Here is a 17,563-nt window from a genome sequence, read left to right on the forward strand (position 1 = left end):
CAAATTTGCACAAAATACAAACAAATCTACTAATCCTTTATTTAATACAGTTTGTATAGATCTAACATGGGTTCAGATAAGAAGAGAAAACAAGAAGAAGGTGGAGAAATTCTGGAAAAGAAGAGGTTGAAGTTGGAAAAGAAACAAGCTAAGAAGTTAGCTAAGAAAGAAAAGAAGGAGAAGAAGAAGGAAGAGAAGGAAGAGAAGGAAGAGAAGGAATTGAATAAAAAGAAGGAAAAGAAGAATAAAGACAAGGATAATAACAAAAAGAATAAGAAGGAGAAAAAGGAGGAAGCTGTAAAGGCTACTCAAGATGAACCATCATCTAAACATAGCTCTTTCGGATACACCCAATCATCGAAATTAACAAATACTCCCCAATCAACAATTGATGAATTTTTATCAACGAATGAAGTAACTATTGAAGATCCACAACATCTCAACTACAAACCAATTCTTGCATTCGATCAAATTGACTTGGACTCCACCATATCTTCCAAATTGACTAAATTTGCCAAACCAACCCCCATACAATCGATTTCATGGCCCTTTTTACTTGATGGTAAAGATGTAATTGGAGTAGCAGAAACTGGATCAGGAAAGACATTTGCATTCGGCGTTCCAGCAATCAACAACATCATCACTAATGGATCCACTAGTGACCTTAGTGTATTGTGTATTTCACCAACTCGTGAATTGGCATTACAGATTTATGATAATTTACAAGAATTGACTCAAGGTACTCCCATTTCTTGTGTTGCCATATATGGAGGTGTGTCCAAAGATGATCAAGTTAAAAAAATCAGACTGGGGGCCAATGTCGTTGTTGCTACACCTGGTCGTTTAGTTGATTTGATTAATGATGGAGCTATTGATTTAAGTCTGATTAATTATTTAGTTCTTGATGAAGCTGATCGTATGTTGGAAAAGGGATTTGAGGAAGATATCAAACATATAATTGGATCCACAAATGCAGAAAATAGACAAACATTGATGTTCACTGCGACTTGGCCTAAGGAAGTTCGGGAATTGGCTAATAATTTTATGAAACTGCCTATAAAATTGACAATTGGAGATCGCGATGAATTGAGTGCTAACAAACGAATTACTCAGATCGTTGAAGTCTTGGATGATAAATTTCAAAAAGAACTGAAATTAATCTCCCTTTTAAACAAATATCAACACAATGGAAATGGACAAGACAACAAGATTTTGGTATTTGCATTATACAAAAAGGAAGCTTCAAGAATCGAATCCTTATTACGTCGAAATAGATTCAAAGTTGCCGCAATCCATGGTGATTTATCGCAACAACAACGTACCCAAGCTCTCAATTCATTCAAACTGGGCGAATGCAGCTTACTTTTAGCCACTGATGTTGCCGCTAGAGGTTTGGATATCCCCAACGTCAAATACGTCATTAACTTAACATTTCCGTTGACAATTGAAGATTACGTTCATAGAATAGGAAGAACAGGAAGAGCAGGTCAAACAGGTGTTGCTCATACTTTGTTTACTGAAGATGAAAAACATCTTAGTGGTGCTTTGTGTAACATCTTGAGGGGAGCTAATCAACCGGTGCCTGAACAATTGTTAAAGTTTGGTGGTCATACGAAAAAAAAGACTCATTCTGTGTATGGAGCTTTCTATAAGGATGTTGACATGACCAAGACAGCAAAGAAGATTAAATTTGATTAGAGAGAGGGAAAGGGGGAGAAGCAATGTAGAATAAGATGTAATAGATAGTATACTTAATGTCGTGAATCGGTCGAAAAAATAAATGACATAGAGAAAAAGCAGACACCTGTATCTATTCTGCATTCAAGAGATTCAAGAGGAAGACACATAATACAGGGCCGCGTAAGTGTTGAACCTCATAGAACCAGACAGAATTCTCCACGGTTATCAATGCACATACATACATACACACGCATATGTGTATGCGTGTGTGGGTTTTTAGTATAGTTTTGAATTACGTGTTCACAATGGTTATCTATAAAAGTTTGTGTCCGATCCGAAATAGTGAAGAGGAACGGACGACAGAATAATTCGGCCGATGGACCAAGACGAAAGAAAAAATAAAAAAAATCATTTCATGAATTTCTTTTTTTATTTTTTATTTGCCTTCGAAATGCGTGTCTATATGCAGGATGAATATCTGTCAATCTCAATATTACTATAATCAGCAGTTTGTATTACTAAAAGTATCAGCTATATAATTACGTGTCATATACATATATATACATATATATACAGCACTCTATTAGTATACATACCAGCGTGCCTTATTCTTATATTTAGTTTTCGTTTTCAGTTAGTTGTTAATAACACTTGTTATCTATCAAATCAAATACAATCAACGAGTAACAGTTAGCAGTCAACAGTTCAATAGAAGAAGAAAAAATAAAAAAAAGAAACTTCCATCAAGTAATTTTAATACAAATTGGAAACAAAAATTTAACAACCAAACAACCAAACAACCAAACAGCCAGAGACCAAAAGACCAAAAGACCAAAAGACCATATCAGATCACATCTACTAGGTCACACATAAAACTACACCTTAACCTAACTATATCATACTGAACTAATCTTTTTCAGAAGTATCCTTTTCCTTTGATATAATCTTTGCATTTTCTTTTTATTTCATCATGCATCTACCTCAATGGATTATCCTACTAATTAGTTTTTTCACTACATCCATCTTAGCATCCACATCTTTTTCATCACAACACCAAGTGAATCCCCATGTACTTCCCAAAGTTCAATTCCATGCTTTTGACTCACCGGAATTTTGTTCCCAAATCATAACATCTTCATGTAATACAACTTTCGCCTACCTTGATCAATTAAATCAACAAATTCGGCCACTGGTTACTGATTTAGTACAAACCCCCTACTTTCGTTATTTTAAAGTTGATTTAGATAAACAATGTAAATTTTGGAATGCTCAGCATTTTTGCGCTACTGAAAATTGTGCTGTTGAAGTTATTGATGATTTTAATTGGAGTCAGGTGACAAATGATAATTTGAAACCTTCAAAGTTGGGTAAAATTAAATTGGCTATGGAATCTGGTGCAGAAGCGGTGGGAGAAGCTAGTAACTCCATTGACAACTCAATCGAAACTGAGCCAATTGAACAATGTGAAGATTTAGATTATTCGTATTTCGATGATGAACATGAGCATAATTGTGTTTATGTCAATTTACTACAAAATCCAGAACGGTTCACAGGATATGGGGGTAATCAAAGTTTTGATGTTTGGAAAGCCATTTATCTGGAAAATTGTTTCCCCAATACTAATCCAATGTCGATGAAACCAAATGAACCAAAGGAGAAATGTGTGGAGAAGAATTTATTTTATCGGTTGGTTAGTGGGATGCATGCTTCAATTGCTGTACATTTATCTAATGAATATTTGGATTCAGAAACGGGGGAATTTTATCCTAATTTACAAGTGTTTATGCAAAGAGTGGGCCTGTTTAATGACAGATTGGCTAATATTTACTTTAATTATGCTTTAGTGGCACAATCTTTAGTGAAATTGAATCATATTCTACCATTGAGACAATTTATTCAACTGGGTTATGATGATATTACTCCAGCTCAAAAACAACATTTGTTGGAAAATAATGACTTATTTGAAAACGCTGAAGTTTATGATGACTTATTACTTCAAGATATCATCCCTGCATTAGGTTCAAATACATTATTCAATACGTCGACATTATTTGATCCGACAAAAGATCCCAATTTAAAACAAGAATTTAGAGCCAGATTTAAAAACATTTCTGCCATTATGGATTGTGTTGGATGTGATAGATGTAGAATGTGGGGGAAAATACAAACTATAGGATATGGAACTGCCCTTAAGATTTTGTTTGAAGATGATGAAAACAATCAATCAAATTTGAAATTCAGAAGAATTGAAATTGTGGCATTGATTAATACATTTGATCGATTATCGAAATCAATTGCCATGATAAACAATTTCAAACAAATGTATATTCAACATTTACAAGATGTTGTTGAAGGGAAAGCACAACCAGGACAATTTAATAATAATGAAAAGACATTGGGACAAGGATTCCATTTCCCATTTGTCAATTCTCTCCCAAAACAACCTCAAACCTCAAAACAACAAAACCATCAGCCTCATTCATCATTACACAAACCGTCAAACTCTGACTCCACCTCATCTAGATCCTCCACCCATCAACAATCACCACCGCAACAAAAGAAATCCATTTTTGAGATTTATGAGATCCCAACTAGGAATCGTACTTTTAATCAAGAATTAAAGTTGGCATTTTATGAAGTCTGGGAAGCATTGAAGTTTGTATTGGGAAGCTATAAAGAATTCCCCGTAGTAATTGGTAAAGTATCATTGGGATATTTGAACAATTTGTGGAATAATTTAATTGGAAAACCTGCCGGAGTACGTGAAGAGTATAGGAGTCCTTTGAATGTTGATAATGCGGTTGGTGATGAACATCAACAGTATTTGAATTTGATAAATGAGGAGGATTAGAGAGTGAAAATAAGAGGGGAGTGAGTGGTGAATGGAGGTGCAGCTCAATTTTCGATTTATGCGTTAGCTAAAATTGAAAATGGTGTCGATGATGCATGCTTTTTATTTTGGGGAGAAGGACAATTTCGTTTTTTTATTCTACCTTAGGTTGTGACCAACCTTAAAGTCACAAACTTAATGTATAAAGTATCCATTTTATATAACTGTTTTAATAATCGTATTAATTTGTGTTTTTACAACTTTGGGGAAAATCGTAGGAGGGGATGAGAAACTGCTGTTAGTAAGTGACTGTGGGTTTGAACGAGTATGACACTACTGAGTTTCGAATGTAAAAAGTGACGTCAAACAATGAAACTCGAATGTCTTTTCTGTATGCTTTATATCTTCTGCAGTCATTTCAATTTACACCAATAAAAATTGCTGTTCAAAAATGTTCTTTACTTATTTTTGTGTAGTCTTTTCTTTTTCCCACCCCCCAATTTGAATTTAGTTTGGTATGCTTACCCTAAAACAGCACAAATAACACACTTAACATTCATACCATCTTTATATATCTCCTCATATCTTTTCACTGAGTCTCTCAGTCTCTCGTCACTTTCTATTACTAGTACTTCTTCACTTCAAATCAACTATATATCATTGGAGGCACAGGTCATATTTTCTTAAAAGAAACGCCCAACCAAAAGCAGCCTTCTTTTCGCTATATCATATACGTTACCTCAATTCTTTATTTATCAATATGAATACATGCATATATGGTATTTCACCATATACATCATGGTTATAATATATGTATCATTTAATACAGTTTTGGGTACTTTTGCATTCGAGTTATATCATTATATACAACAACAACAACAACAACAAGAAGGACAAAGAACAGAACTGCGACACCCACTACAACAAGCACCACTTCATTTTCAATTGCATAAGTCATATAATCAAGAGTTGTCCAAGCCTAATATTATTCAAGATACTTTTACTCCATATGAAAAGGAAGAAAATCTTGAGCATCCCCTGCCGTTTAAAATAATTTTAATTTCATCAATCTCAGAGCTATCACTTCGACACTTTGTCAAACCCAATCACATTTACAAATTAATCAACAATACGGGGGTTATCATCCACGCATCAAAATTAAGCCTCCCCCTATCTCCACCACCAACACACCACACAAGTAACAACTGGATATTCATCCAATCGCCGTACCCACCCCACGTTTCCCAAATCCATTTCCCAATATCAAAGTGTCTCAACCAACAATTTGGTGATGGAGGCAGCATCGATGTTCAATCAACTATATTTGCATCATTTATAAATACTTTGGATTTAACATTGGGATTGAATATCTTGTTTGCTAGTGAATCCTTTACTTTACATTTTGAATTGACTAAACTGATTACATGGAGAAATTTATATACTTGTATTGTACCTGATGGAATGATTGGTCAGATGTGGGCTAGATCAGATGTGGTTGAATTTGATGTTGTTAACTTGAGTTTTATTGAATTCAAAAAGGATAAAAGTAGTGACAATTATGAAGATGAAGGTGATGATGTGGTGGAAATTTTGAAGAAGGGAGATAGATTGAAGAAGAAGTTAAGAGGGTCCAAGGAGAATGGGGTTAGAAATAAATTACACTACAAAAAGAATAAAATCAAGGTGAAATTGTGGCGAAAGTTGCAAAAAATTAAAATGTTTAATGGGGGTGGTGGCAGTGGCGGATTACAACGGCGACCAATTATTTCATGTGTTACTGATGTTAGATTATTGGATTGTTCTGGGAAGAGGACTAGAGATTCACAAGGATTGGAGATTATTTAAAGAAAAGAGAAAAAAGAAGAAGGAGTAGTGTGGGATGCGCTTTGTGTTTGGGAAGTATTTTATTTTACAACTAGGTTATAACGTAGTAGCATTGAGCTTTGATCCAGTAGAGTTTAGTGGGGATTGTATGCTCTCAACATATGTTTTGCTTTGCTATCTCACTCTTATCACTTTGCATATGCAAAAAGAAAAAACAAAAAAGATAAAGTTTAGTGGGGTAAAAATGAGGGTCTCCGAGATTTCCTAACCGATTAACCGAGAAACCTTCTATTCAACCAGCCATTTGTAAAGCCTAAACCAAAACACATCAACAGCAATAATATACAGATATAGAGCCGAGACTGTATAACAAGTCAAAGAAAGGAACAAACACCAGATCCACATTAATTATACTTTTATTTCAAATTATACATATACTCTTCTTTTAATATCAAAAAAAAACAATAAATACCAACTACTGGGTATATGAACTTCTCTCTAATTCTATGACTCTTCTTTAGCAACTTTTTGGGATTTTTACTTTTTGCCCAGTTTGACAGCAATGGATGCTACTTCAGCATAAGTTAATTGTCGTTTGTTGATGGATATAAAGTCCTCATCTTCAGCATCAACTTCCGCACCATCTCCGTCCTTGTCTTTTCCGTTACCTCCTGTGGCTTTACCCTTTGCCTTTGATTCTTCTGGTTTAAGTTTAACACTCTTCATATTAATACGGATGATTTTCTCTTCTGGTGTGCTTATGATGAATGATTTAGGAATGGGTGTCGAGTCATGTTGTTGTTGTTGTGCTTTTGATGAGTCATTTGTGGTTGCTGTAGTTGTGGTTCTGTTGAGAATGGATGAGAAGTAGTTGGTGATTGATGTGGATGAGTACATTATTGTTGGGAGTATAGACCGTATAATAAATAGCAAGTAAATAAAAGGTTGGTTAGCAATAGAAGTAGTGTTGAAAGAAAGAAAGATGTATATTTGTTGTGTTGTGTGTATATATAAAGATATATATAAATATATGCCTCGTGGTTCTCTAACTGATAACCACGATACTCTTAGTAGTATAAACAATTACATAATATGTTATATAATCACCACATTATCTGTTGCTTTTATTTTTTACGTGTCTTTCCTTTATCTCCGTTTATGGTAATCGCTGGGCACGTGCAACAGAATGTAAGACTTTGTTTATATGCACGACTGACTATACAATAGAAAATGCGTGACATCATTCACAATCAGTGGTCAGCCACCAAGCAAATGACCTCTGCAGGGACCAGATTTGTATGACATATTTCTATATTATGAAGAATGCATAGTCATGACATTAAACTGCCGTCACACGGGTCTTATATCACAAAGGTGTTTCAAGCTGTGACACCTTCGATTATCATATGCAATTCCCTACAAACCAGTCACAATCGATTCTTTGCATTCTTCCCCTTTTAACAAAATCCACCTGATTTATACGATTTTCTCATCCTTTCACCCTTTTTTATTTACTGGTCATCTCCTTTTCCTTCTTTACCAATTGTAGACTTTATTGTGGCGAATTAGTTTTATTACGCTTGACTGCAAAAAAAAAATTCAACGGTAGTTTCAGATCAAATTATTCAATATAATTTGACTGGCTTATACCAACCGATTGTATAAAACATTTCCTGTATGATATACACTAGAGTCCTCGACTCATACCTACGTTATTCAAAAGAGTTGTAACAGCAAAATTGTAGGAATGATAAATTTCGTCTCTAATTTTTCTAAATTACATTTTGCTGTCAACCAAGTATTGACCTCATTTTATGTAAATGAAAGCAAGGGAAACATAATATACAATATCAAATAAAGATCAAATATAACACATTTACATCGTGTATTAAGAATTAAAAACGTATTGACCGGACAATTTGAAGAGGTACTATTTTGAACAGAGCCACGTCCAAATACATTAGGGCCAAAACCCAATTATCTTACTATCCAGTAAACAGTTAAGTAAACCCATAACTTATTAAATTGGATTCCTCAAACATTATATCAGTTATTATCCTAATTCAAACAGTAAGAATACAAAAAATAACAGTAATCACAAACAACTCACGGGAAAATCACCTCATAAAACCGTCAGCTCTATATTTTATGGCTTTCCAAGATGACTACTCACTGGCTATCTATCCCGAATGGAATAGGGTAGATGGTCAGCCTAGTTAACTTGATAAGTTATATTGTTGAGTTGATCAGTAATATTAGAACAACTTAGACTGATAAGGACGTTTATAAAAAACTATCTTTTTGAATAGAAAGTACTCTGCAAGTTTGTTATATACATGTCTCAATTTCAATACATTTCGAAACACTATTTCTAACGTACAAACTTGATGTAGTGGGAAAAGGGATCTCGTTAAACTACTTGTTTGCAATATCTTTAACACTCTCTTCCTTTAAAAATTGATTAAAAATAAACTCGAGTCGTGTATTAATACCAAAAGGCACATGTCACATTCTCCACAATTACGACATTGATATTTTCCGACGCTATCATGTTATTCTTGAAAATAAACAAAATAAATGTCCATCCATCTTGAAGCCATCGCCAGTTCATACCTCAACAACATTCGCGTACAGATTAAGTGATGGATGGATGGAACGAAGTAGCGAATATACCAATAGTCAGTACCCCCAACAATGGTTTCCTTGCTGATGGTTCACAACTAACAATCACCAGTACTAGATTCGACACAGTCCAGAATTTGATTTGGTGTGGTGATTCAAATGGGTATTTGCAATCAGTTACACTTGGTCAGCCTACATCCCCATTTCATATTCAATTGTACCCATATACCAAGTTTCAAACAAGTACTGTGAATCAACCCATACTGCAAATATTATCACATAAAGATGGTATTTTATCATTGCTGCGAGATCAACTTTTATTCAATAATCGACGAGGACTTCCCAAAGCTGGCTTTGATGGGTCCTCGTTTGGTGATAGTGATGATTTTGCCAGTTTGAATTCAATGACTTTCAATGGAAATTCATCTAGTGAACTTGCCGTTGGTACTGATTCCGGATTATTGAAATTTGATTTGAACAAGCCTACAATGTTGGATAAATTGGATTATGATGGGAAAGTCAGTATTCTTAATAGTACTCCTAAATATCTCACTGTTGGAGGAGGTAATGGATCACTCAATTTATTTGATCCTTCTTCCAATTCATCTTTGAAAACATTTGCTGCCCATAATGGTGCAATTACTGGGTTGGATGTCAAGGGAAATTATATTGCAACATGTGGTTCATCTATAAGACCAAGAAGAAATTTTCACAATCAAACACCAACGGATTATATTGTTGATCCGTTGGTCAACATTTATGATGTTCGAACAATGCGTGCAGTTACACCCGTGGCTTTCCCAGCAGGTGCATCTTCGGTTAGATTTCATCCAAAATTACCAAACATTGTAATTGTTGCGTCCAGACATGGACAAGTACATTTTATTGACCTTTTCGATCAGACTAATGTACATATGTATCAAGCAGATGTTGAGTCGGCAATTCCACCCCTGTCATCTAATGCCAAAGTGCCTGAGCTATTTGATTTGAACATTAGTGATTCAGGAGATTTTCTCATGTTTAATAATGGAATTTCAGATTTGCATTTATGGTCAATAACCAATTTGGGTACAATGAATAAGGATTTCGTTAATTTCCCACAAATTGTTGAACGGCCTGACGTTATTAACCAAAATGATGGGTTTATCGATATTGACGATGCTGTACCATTATCGTCTGTGGGAATGCCATATTACAAAGAACTGCTTTTATCAAATTGGCCGATTGATATGAAGTTTTCTAAAGAGACAGCAAAATTACCAGAACGTATTGATGAAGAGCTTTTAGCAAAGGGAGAAAATTATCCACAACAGTTTTTAAAATATGATTCACTTAGGTTTGGTCCTGGAAATGTTGTACAACCATACTATTCGTTAAGCAATGTAAAAGATACGCAAATACCCAAATTTCTCAGCGAACGAGGCGACGATAGAGATTCAAGTAGGATGGCACCACTCGATGACACGTTTTTCAAAGCGGAAACAGATCTGAAGATCCCCAAGTGTTACTCGCGATTGCAAATTCAATATTCAAAATTTGGAGTTAAAGATTTTGACTTTGGATATTATAACCGAACTGAGAACTATTGCGGATTAGAAAATCACAGTGATAACTCATATATCAATTCCTTGTTGCAGGTTTATCGTTTCCAGTCATTGTTTTACAATCAAGTTGTCAACACTTTAAACAATGAGTGGCTTCCTGATGATGCCAAGACAATTATTGATGAAGATAACCCACAGGGATCGTCTATATTGAATGAATTGGGCTATTTATTCGATATGATGTATAAAGCGAAATCCCGCAATGTCAAGACGTTGAATTTTAGCTCAGTCATGAATCATGATAAACAAGCTAAAGGTTTGGTCAATTTGAATGAACAGATGAATTTGAATGCTCACGAAGTTAGAGAATTAATCATTTCATTCAATAACTATTTATTGACTCGATTAGATCATGATTTTAAGAGACAATATTCATCAGATTTCAACATTACTGAATTGACATACCAAATTGAGATCAAAGGAAATGGCCATTCATGTCCTATTTATGACAAACAATCGGGCTCGTTATTTTCATTGGAACTTATAACTCCACCTAACAACATGTTGCATAAAATGAGCATCTTGGTAAATTCTCATTCTAACAAACCGCAAAAGCAACAACAAGATATCAATCTCTCCAATATTCGCAAAAATCTCAACATTTTAACCTATTTGGACTATTCAATGAATCAATTCAAGACAATACCTTGCCAACAGCATCAACATTCATATCCACATTCATTGGAAATTAGAACTGGTATCACTCAACTTCCACCTGTTCTTGTACTCAATGTTAATTTAACCAATGAAGAATTCAAGATTATAAACAATTTAAAACAGTGGCTTGTACCGGAATTCTATGCTGTCAAGCCAAATAACACCCCGGGTTTCAGTTTCAAACCAACAATGCCGGTATCAAGTTCTTATAAGAAATATGAATTGTTAGGATATGTTTGTGAAATTAGCCATCAAAGTGATTTATCTAGGACAGGTTCGCATAATTTAGTGTCATTTGTTAAAATCAACAATGAATGGATTTTCTTTAATGATTATTTGGTAACCCCAATACCCGAAGAAGAGGTGTTTAATTTGAACTTACCGTGGAAAAAACCAGTAATTGTCATCTATCAAGAATCATCCATGCCTGAATTCGAATATATGCAAAAATTTACCGGTAATGATTCAATCTTGTATCGTGATCATTTTGCTGGTGCAATTAGAGAATCATACAAAAAGGAATACAAGTTATTAACTCGTCAAGAAGCACCCCTGGTTGGAACCATGGTTGCTATCGATGCTGAATTTGTCACTATGAAACCAGAACAATTGGAAATCAGCTTAGCCGGTGTGAAAAAATTAATCAAACCACGAGAATTATCGCTAGCTAGAGTATCAGTTTTGCGTGGAGATAATGACAACCCACTTTATGGCGAAGCTTTTATTGACGATTATATTGTCCATACTGAACCGATCTACGACTACACCACCAATTTCAGTGGAATTGAACAAGACGATTTAAATTTCTACAAGTCTTCGAAAAACCTAGTCACTTTACAAACATCATATCGCAAATTATGGCTTCTTTTAAACTTGGGAGTCATATTCATTGGTCATGGACTTTATACTGATTTCCGTACTATCAATTTACAAGTACCCCAACGACAAATCAGGGATACTGCTGATCTATACTATAAGCCCGATATGAAGCGTCAATTGAGTCTCAAATTTTTGGCGTATGTCATGTTAAAACAAGATGTGCAAACCGGTAACCATGATTCTATTGAAGATGCAAGGACGGCGTTGTTGTTGTATAAACGATATGTCGAGTTGCTGCTGAGGGGTGAATTTGAATCAATGTTGAATCATGTTTACGCCCAAGGTAACAAGTTGAGATTTAGAGTACCAGAGAAAATAAACGTTTAAAATAGAAACAAAGAAGATTGTAAACACTATGACAGAAATTCAAACCATCACACTTTTTCTCCCGATTTATAGCCACTCTTACAAACTTGATGAATCTAAAACCTTTTTATATTTTATAAAAATAACCTAAAATATACAAAAATAGTGAGCTAATACCCAACCTCTATTAACAAATAAAAAATACTAGAAACATAACAAGCAAAAAATCATTAAACCGAAATCCATTCAGATATAGACTTTTAAAGCTCCATCTTATACCAAAGCAGCTGCCAAACCAGCGACAGCAGCAAAACCAACAGCAACTCTTTGAGCACCAGCTTCATAAGTAGAAACACCAGCTTCAGTTGATGATGAGTTTCCAGCTGCGGAGGAGGTGAACAAAGTTGATTGAGCGGTTTCGGTAGCTTCAACGTTTTCAGTAGCAGATACAGTTGGAGTTTCGGTGACGTCAACATATTGGTCTGATTCGGTGGCTGGAGTAGTGGCCTCACCTGCAAGAGTGCTTGGGTTGGATTCAGCAGCAGCTGGAGCAGAAGAAGCTGCAGCAGCAGGGGTTGATTCTCCGGCAGCAGCAGGGGTTGATTCAGCAGCAGCAGTGGTTGGAGCACCAGTACCAGCTTCTTCACTTGACAAAGGGCAGTAAGTAGTGTAGATAGTTTCAACACCTTGAACAGTAGTAGTAACAACAGTTTCAGTTGATGATGGACCTGGAGCTTCAGATGATTCAGCAGCAACAGTGCTTGGTTGAGTAGTGGTTGGAGCAGAGGTTCCTTCACCTGCTTCTTCACTTGACAATGGACAATAAGTGGTGTAAACAGTTTCAACACCTTCAACAGTGGTAGTAGCAACTGATGGAACTAATGAGTTTGAAGTAGTAACACAAGCTTCATTTGAACATGAAGTGATGGTGACTTCGGTTGATTGGTGGTTGGTGACAGTTTGCAATGAAGTTGAGGTGGTTGCACCGTATGATGAAGCGACTAATGCTGAAGCAATGATTAATAAAGTTGAGTATTGCATTGTGAAGTATTATTAGTGTATATATGTATGATAAACGAATGTAGACGTTAGTTGGAATAACAGGCGTATTAGCTCTTTAATATGAAACTCTTTTGAATAAAGGATGAAGAAAAAGAATGTATAAAACAAGTCAAGAAAACTATCAGGGATTCATTGAGATATTTATAATCGTTTGAATGAACATATATGGGCTATGGTTGTATGCTTTTTTTTTCACATATCGTGTATTGGTTGAAACATATTTTAAATGTCAAAGGGGTGGTTTTGGCGCCAAATAGTCGACCCTGAAATTTTGAACCATAAAATAAATAAATAAACAAATAAACAAATAGACAAATAGACCAAAAGACACAAACAAGCCTCAGGTGGCGTCAGTAGTTAGAAAGATAATCGTCTAATAGTATAATAGTAAGTAAGTCAATAATAAGCCTTGCAAAATCGAAAACAATTGATGTAATGGAGAGTAAATAAACGCGAGGGACTGAATTGGGTAAAATTATTGAACTGTTAGACTTGGTTTAACGCGTTCAGGTACAATCCGTGTCTATATGCAGAAACAAATGCAAATTGAAGCACATTATAATGATTCTTAATTTGGCGTAAATTGTGTTAGACGCTATGAATCAATTTGCTTTTAGCATATTCATCTACTAGTCGTGTGCGGCTTTGTTTATGAAAAATCATAAACACAAACAAAAAGAAATTTGTAAAAAAAAAAACATAAACAATCGACGCGCGTTGTCAATAAACAGTAAATCAAACGCGTAAGCCTTATTTTTTGTTTGCAATGGAAAAAAATGAAAGGGGAGGTGTATGTACGATTCTAGAACCAAGTATTGTATACAATAATCAACTTATTTTACCGCGTGATGAAATTGGGGCATTGCTGTAATCGTCAACCAGAGGAAGGAACGCCTTGTTTTCAGAGCCCTTTTGCCTTGAACTACACGCTTTAGCTTATAGAAACAATAAGAGACATACTTCGTCACAGTACAAGCATATCCGGTAAACTTTGGATACGTGAACCGCCCTATTGTCTAAATTTGGGTCGCCTATTTTTGGTAGCCTTTTACATCGACCCTATATCCCTTTTGTTGATGGCGTTGGCGATGACTATAAATCACAACGTCTAATGGGCCAACCATGCCACTAGCAATTACGTCATCTACGACTTCTACAACTCATTAGATAAACAAAGTGTCTCCCTGTTAACGGGGCTTCTCTATTTTCTCTAGACTAATTCAACATCAAGTTCATTTCCCAATCTTGCACAACACTAACCCAATCATCTCTAGATTCCTTCAAACTCTTTCTTCGCCATACTTCCAACATAATTTGTCTTGCACCCCAATACGAACCCAAATACTGGGCAATGTCAGCACCCCATTTCTTGAATCCCATTTGCAAATCAGTTGAAAGCGCTTCACAACCAGCTATAAATCCTTGCCAAAACAAGGGGATAATTGCTGCTTCATCTTTAGCAATAAGATCCTGTATGGAATTCAAATGGTTGAGGGTTTTGACTACTCTTGTTTGTAGTTTGGTTGGTGGGGTATCTTTGATGAATCGACTAAAGTAAATGACGAGCGCATGATAAAATGACATAATATGATGGTATGTGACTTCATGCATTGGTGAATAAAAGTCCTTTCTCAAGTCGTCATCACCATCAGGATTTGCACTAGGTGTAGTTGCTTTATCCTCAGTCGTTTGTTTTCTGTTAGGATCCATCGCTTGTCCTTTGTATAACTTCCAGTCCAAAACCCACGTATTCAACTTTTCATTCAATGTCTTAACCCTGCCCTCATAATCACTAGGAAATAGCTTCTTTGATGTGGTGTAGTATATTCGTATTCTCAACAATTCAACTGTCTCACTGAATAACAAAATCAATGAATTAGGCAACCCATATAATGCGTCAGTAGCAAAATTCTCATCATTCTTTTTGGTATTTATCAACTTCTTGTTGACAAATTGAGGAGATGTAGTTGAATTGCCATTCGAATTTGAATTGCTAGTCTTGTTGGAAAAGGAATTATTGACAATAAAATCTATTCGACCTTTGTTACTATCCTTGGACTTTTCTCTTTCGTTACCAAATTTATCTCCATTGACATCGTATCCTCCGATTCCCGTTGACGACTCATAATTTTCCTTAATGCTTTCGAAATTTAAGCATGTTGAATCTTGGATCAACTTTAACGATGAGAATATACGATGCAATATCCGTGCTTTGGGGGAAAGTTTCTTTTTGGTTGCCATTTTGGCAACAATGACTTTTCCACACCACGCAATATACAAACCTGTATCTTGCATGGTTCCCCAGACTAAATCAACACTAATCATGGTCATAACAGCACAAAGAACATCTTTATACTTCTCTTGTGTAACACAATGCTCAATACCAGATTGCACATCATTTTTCAGATTTAACAACTTTTTCACAAACAAGCTTGCTTGATTACGTAACGCAATACCTAAATTAAGATAAAATCGCATTGGTTGAGAATTCTTGGGGAATTTCGACTGCAAGTTGAATGCCGACACCGCAAGCAATGCATTCAACAATGCGTTTTTCGCCATTGATGTTTTACCCAAAGCCAGGAGTTCACCAATTGCCATTAATGCTCTTGGGAAATAAATCGCCTTCCATGGATTCTCAGTAAGCGGTATCACTGTCATTAAATCGGCGACATCTGTCACGTAATAGTTTAACAAATATCTTGTTAACGGTTGAACTTGCAATGCAGTTAATGGAATACCCACATGCGACTGACGTGTTGGCAATGTCAAGTCGAAATTAACATTAAGTGGACTTTGTACAATTTTCATAATTGACGCCAACAATTTACTATCATTTGAGTGATCTCCATCTACATATTCAGTATCATCTGCACTTGTCGTTTGTGCATGCAATTGTATTTCCAAGTTTTCATTCATTTGATAAGGATTGTTGTAGAAGAAATTCGAGAAATTGGAATAGTAAATGGGATCAACGAGATTTTCCGGTTGATTTAACAAGTTCGACATTGACATGTTTGAATTCGAATTCGACGTTTGGGGCTGTACAGTATTGAAATTCTGGCCCCTGTTGTGAAACACCAAATTAAATAAGTCAGGGTTGTTTAAATTGTAATTGGCATCGTTTGTTGTGTTGTTACCTTGATTGTTCGATTGTGGCAACACATTTCCGTTATTGTCGAAGTTGTTCATGATGTCTAAGAAATGGGTATTCAAAGCAGCAGCTGTCACCAACGCAGCGTCTTTTAACTCATTTGATAGCCAGAATTGATCTTGTGGTGGAGCATCGCCAGATATCATCGCAACATCGCTACTCTTATTGGAGCTTCTTGAAGATGTGATAAACTGTTCTTCAGGTAGAATGTCATTCCTTTTATCCAGCATGATTTTTCTCTTTTTCAGTTTCTGCGTTGTACCCAGTTCATCCTCATCACGGTTACCGATCTTCCCTTGAAATACACCAAATGGACCCTTCATCCTAGTATCACCACGAGCTTTCAATCTTGATGTCACTCGATTATTTTGCAAATATGCAAGATCATAATTCATCTGGTCGTATGTTGTATATGGCTCCTCCCACTTAACAAATTCAACAAATCGTCGATGAAAATACTCCGGTGCATCAATACCAGCATCGAGTTCATTCTCATCCAGGCCATCTCCATCTTCATACGTAGGAAATTTCACCAGCGTGCCTTTCACATCCCCATTCTTTAGAGGCACAAACTGAATTGGCTTCAGCCATCGAAGCTTGACATCGTAACCGGCACATGTTAATTTAGCCTTGATACATTTATCACAATGTGGTCGCTTTAAATCACATTTGATTTTCCTTGTTCGACATGTGAAACATCCTGTAAATGTTTTGGATCGTTTAGGTCCGCTTTGTTTGATTGACAGTGGTGATGATGGCGTGGACATTTCACGTAACACTTTAGGGGTTAATTTTTTTCCTATTGTTTGTTTCCGTCTCTGTGGGTTACTCCAATGGTCCTTTAATCGTAAGAGTGATGCGTGATGATTTTTTCGGTTGCATCGCTGAGACCTCCCGTTTTCAACAATAAAAAATTTACAAAGGGTATATGCTACCATTAAACAA

At 35.7% G+C, this 17,563-nt stretch overlaps 7 protein-coding genes across 7 annotated transcripts; 4 read left to right on the forward strand and 3 right to left on the reverse strand. All coding sequences in view use genetic code 12, as the record gives it.

The window, feature by feature from the left end:
* Positions 1–66: 66 nt before the first annotated feature.
* On the forward strand, positions 67–1,698 carry CORT_0G00980 (Dbp3 ATP-dependent DEAD-box RNA helicase; the record flags this gene model as incomplete). Its single annotated transcript, XM_003870864.1, has 1 exon — positions 67–1,698. The coding sequence occupies one exon, from the start codon at positions 67–69 to the stop codon at positions 1,696–1,698; it is 1,632 nt and encodes a 543-aa protein (XP_003870913.1).
* A 952-nt stretch (positions 1,699–2,650) lies between these two features.
* CORT_0G00990 (Ero1 protein) lies at positions 2,651–4,531 on the forward strand (the record flags this gene model as incomplete). The annotated part of the gene is made up of 1 exon (XM_003870865.1): positions 2,651–4,531. The coding sequence occupies one exon, from the start codon at positions 2,651–2,653 to the stop codon at positions 4,529–4,531; it is 1,881 nt and encodes a 626-aa protein (XP_003870914.1).
* A 747-nt stretch (positions 4,532–5,278) lies between these two features.
* Positions 5,279–6,355, forward strand: CORT_0G01000 (hypothetical protein; the record flags this gene model as incomplete). The annotated part of the gene is made up of 1 exon (XM_003870866.1): positions 5,279–6,355. One exon carries the CDS (start codon positions 5,279–5,281, stop codon positions 6,353–6,355), a length of 1,077 nt encoding a protein of 358 aa, XP_003870915.1.
* A 516-nt stretch (positions 6,356–6,871) lies between these two features.
* On the reverse strand, positions 6,872–7,231 carry CORT_0G01010 (hypothetical protein; the record flags this gene model as incomplete). Its single annotated transcript, XM_003870867.1, has 1 exon — positions 6,872–7,231. The coding sequence occupies one exon, from the start codon at positions 7,229–7,231 to the stop codon at positions 6,872–6,874; it is 360 nt and encodes a 119-aa protein (XP_003870916.1).
* A 1,745-nt stretch (positions 7,232–8,976) lies between these two features.
* CORT_0G01020 (Pan2 protein) lies at positions 8,977–12,423 on the forward strand (the record flags this gene model as incomplete). Its single annotated transcript, XM_003870868.1, has 1 exon — positions 8,977–12,423. One exon carries the CDS (start codon positions 8,977–8,979, stop codon positions 12,421–12,423), a length of 3,447 nt encoding a protein of 1,148 aa, XP_003870917.1.
* A 252-nt stretch (positions 12,424–12,675) lies between these two features.
* On the reverse strand, positions 12,676–13,443 carry CORT_0G01030 (Pga6 GPI-anchored cell wall adhesin-like protein; the record flags this gene model as incomplete). Its single annotated transcript, XM_003870869.1, has 1 exon — positions 12,676–13,443. One exon carries the CDS (start codon positions 13,441–13,443, stop codon positions 12,676–12,678), a length of 768 nt encoding a protein of 255 aa, XP_003870918.1.
* A 1,236-nt stretch (positions 13,444–14,679) lies between these two features.
* Positions 14,680–17,556, reverse strand: CORT_0G01040 (Arg81 transcription factor; the record flags this gene model as incomplete). The annotated part of the gene is made up of 1 exon (XM_003870870.1): positions 14,680–17,556. The coding sequence occupies one exon, from the start codon at positions 17,554–17,556 to the stop codon at positions 14,680–14,682; it is 2,877 nt and encodes a 958-aa protein (XP_003870919.1).
* Positions 17,557–17,563: the final 7 nt, after the last annotated feature.

Source organism: Candida orthopsilosis, assembly GCF_000315875.1.
Source record: "Candida orthopsilosis Co 90-125, chromosome 7 draft sequence".
NCBI classification, from domain to species: Eukaryota; Fungi; Ascomycota; class Pichiomycetes; order Serinales; family Debaryomycetaceae; genus Lodderomyces; species Lodderomyces orthopsilosis.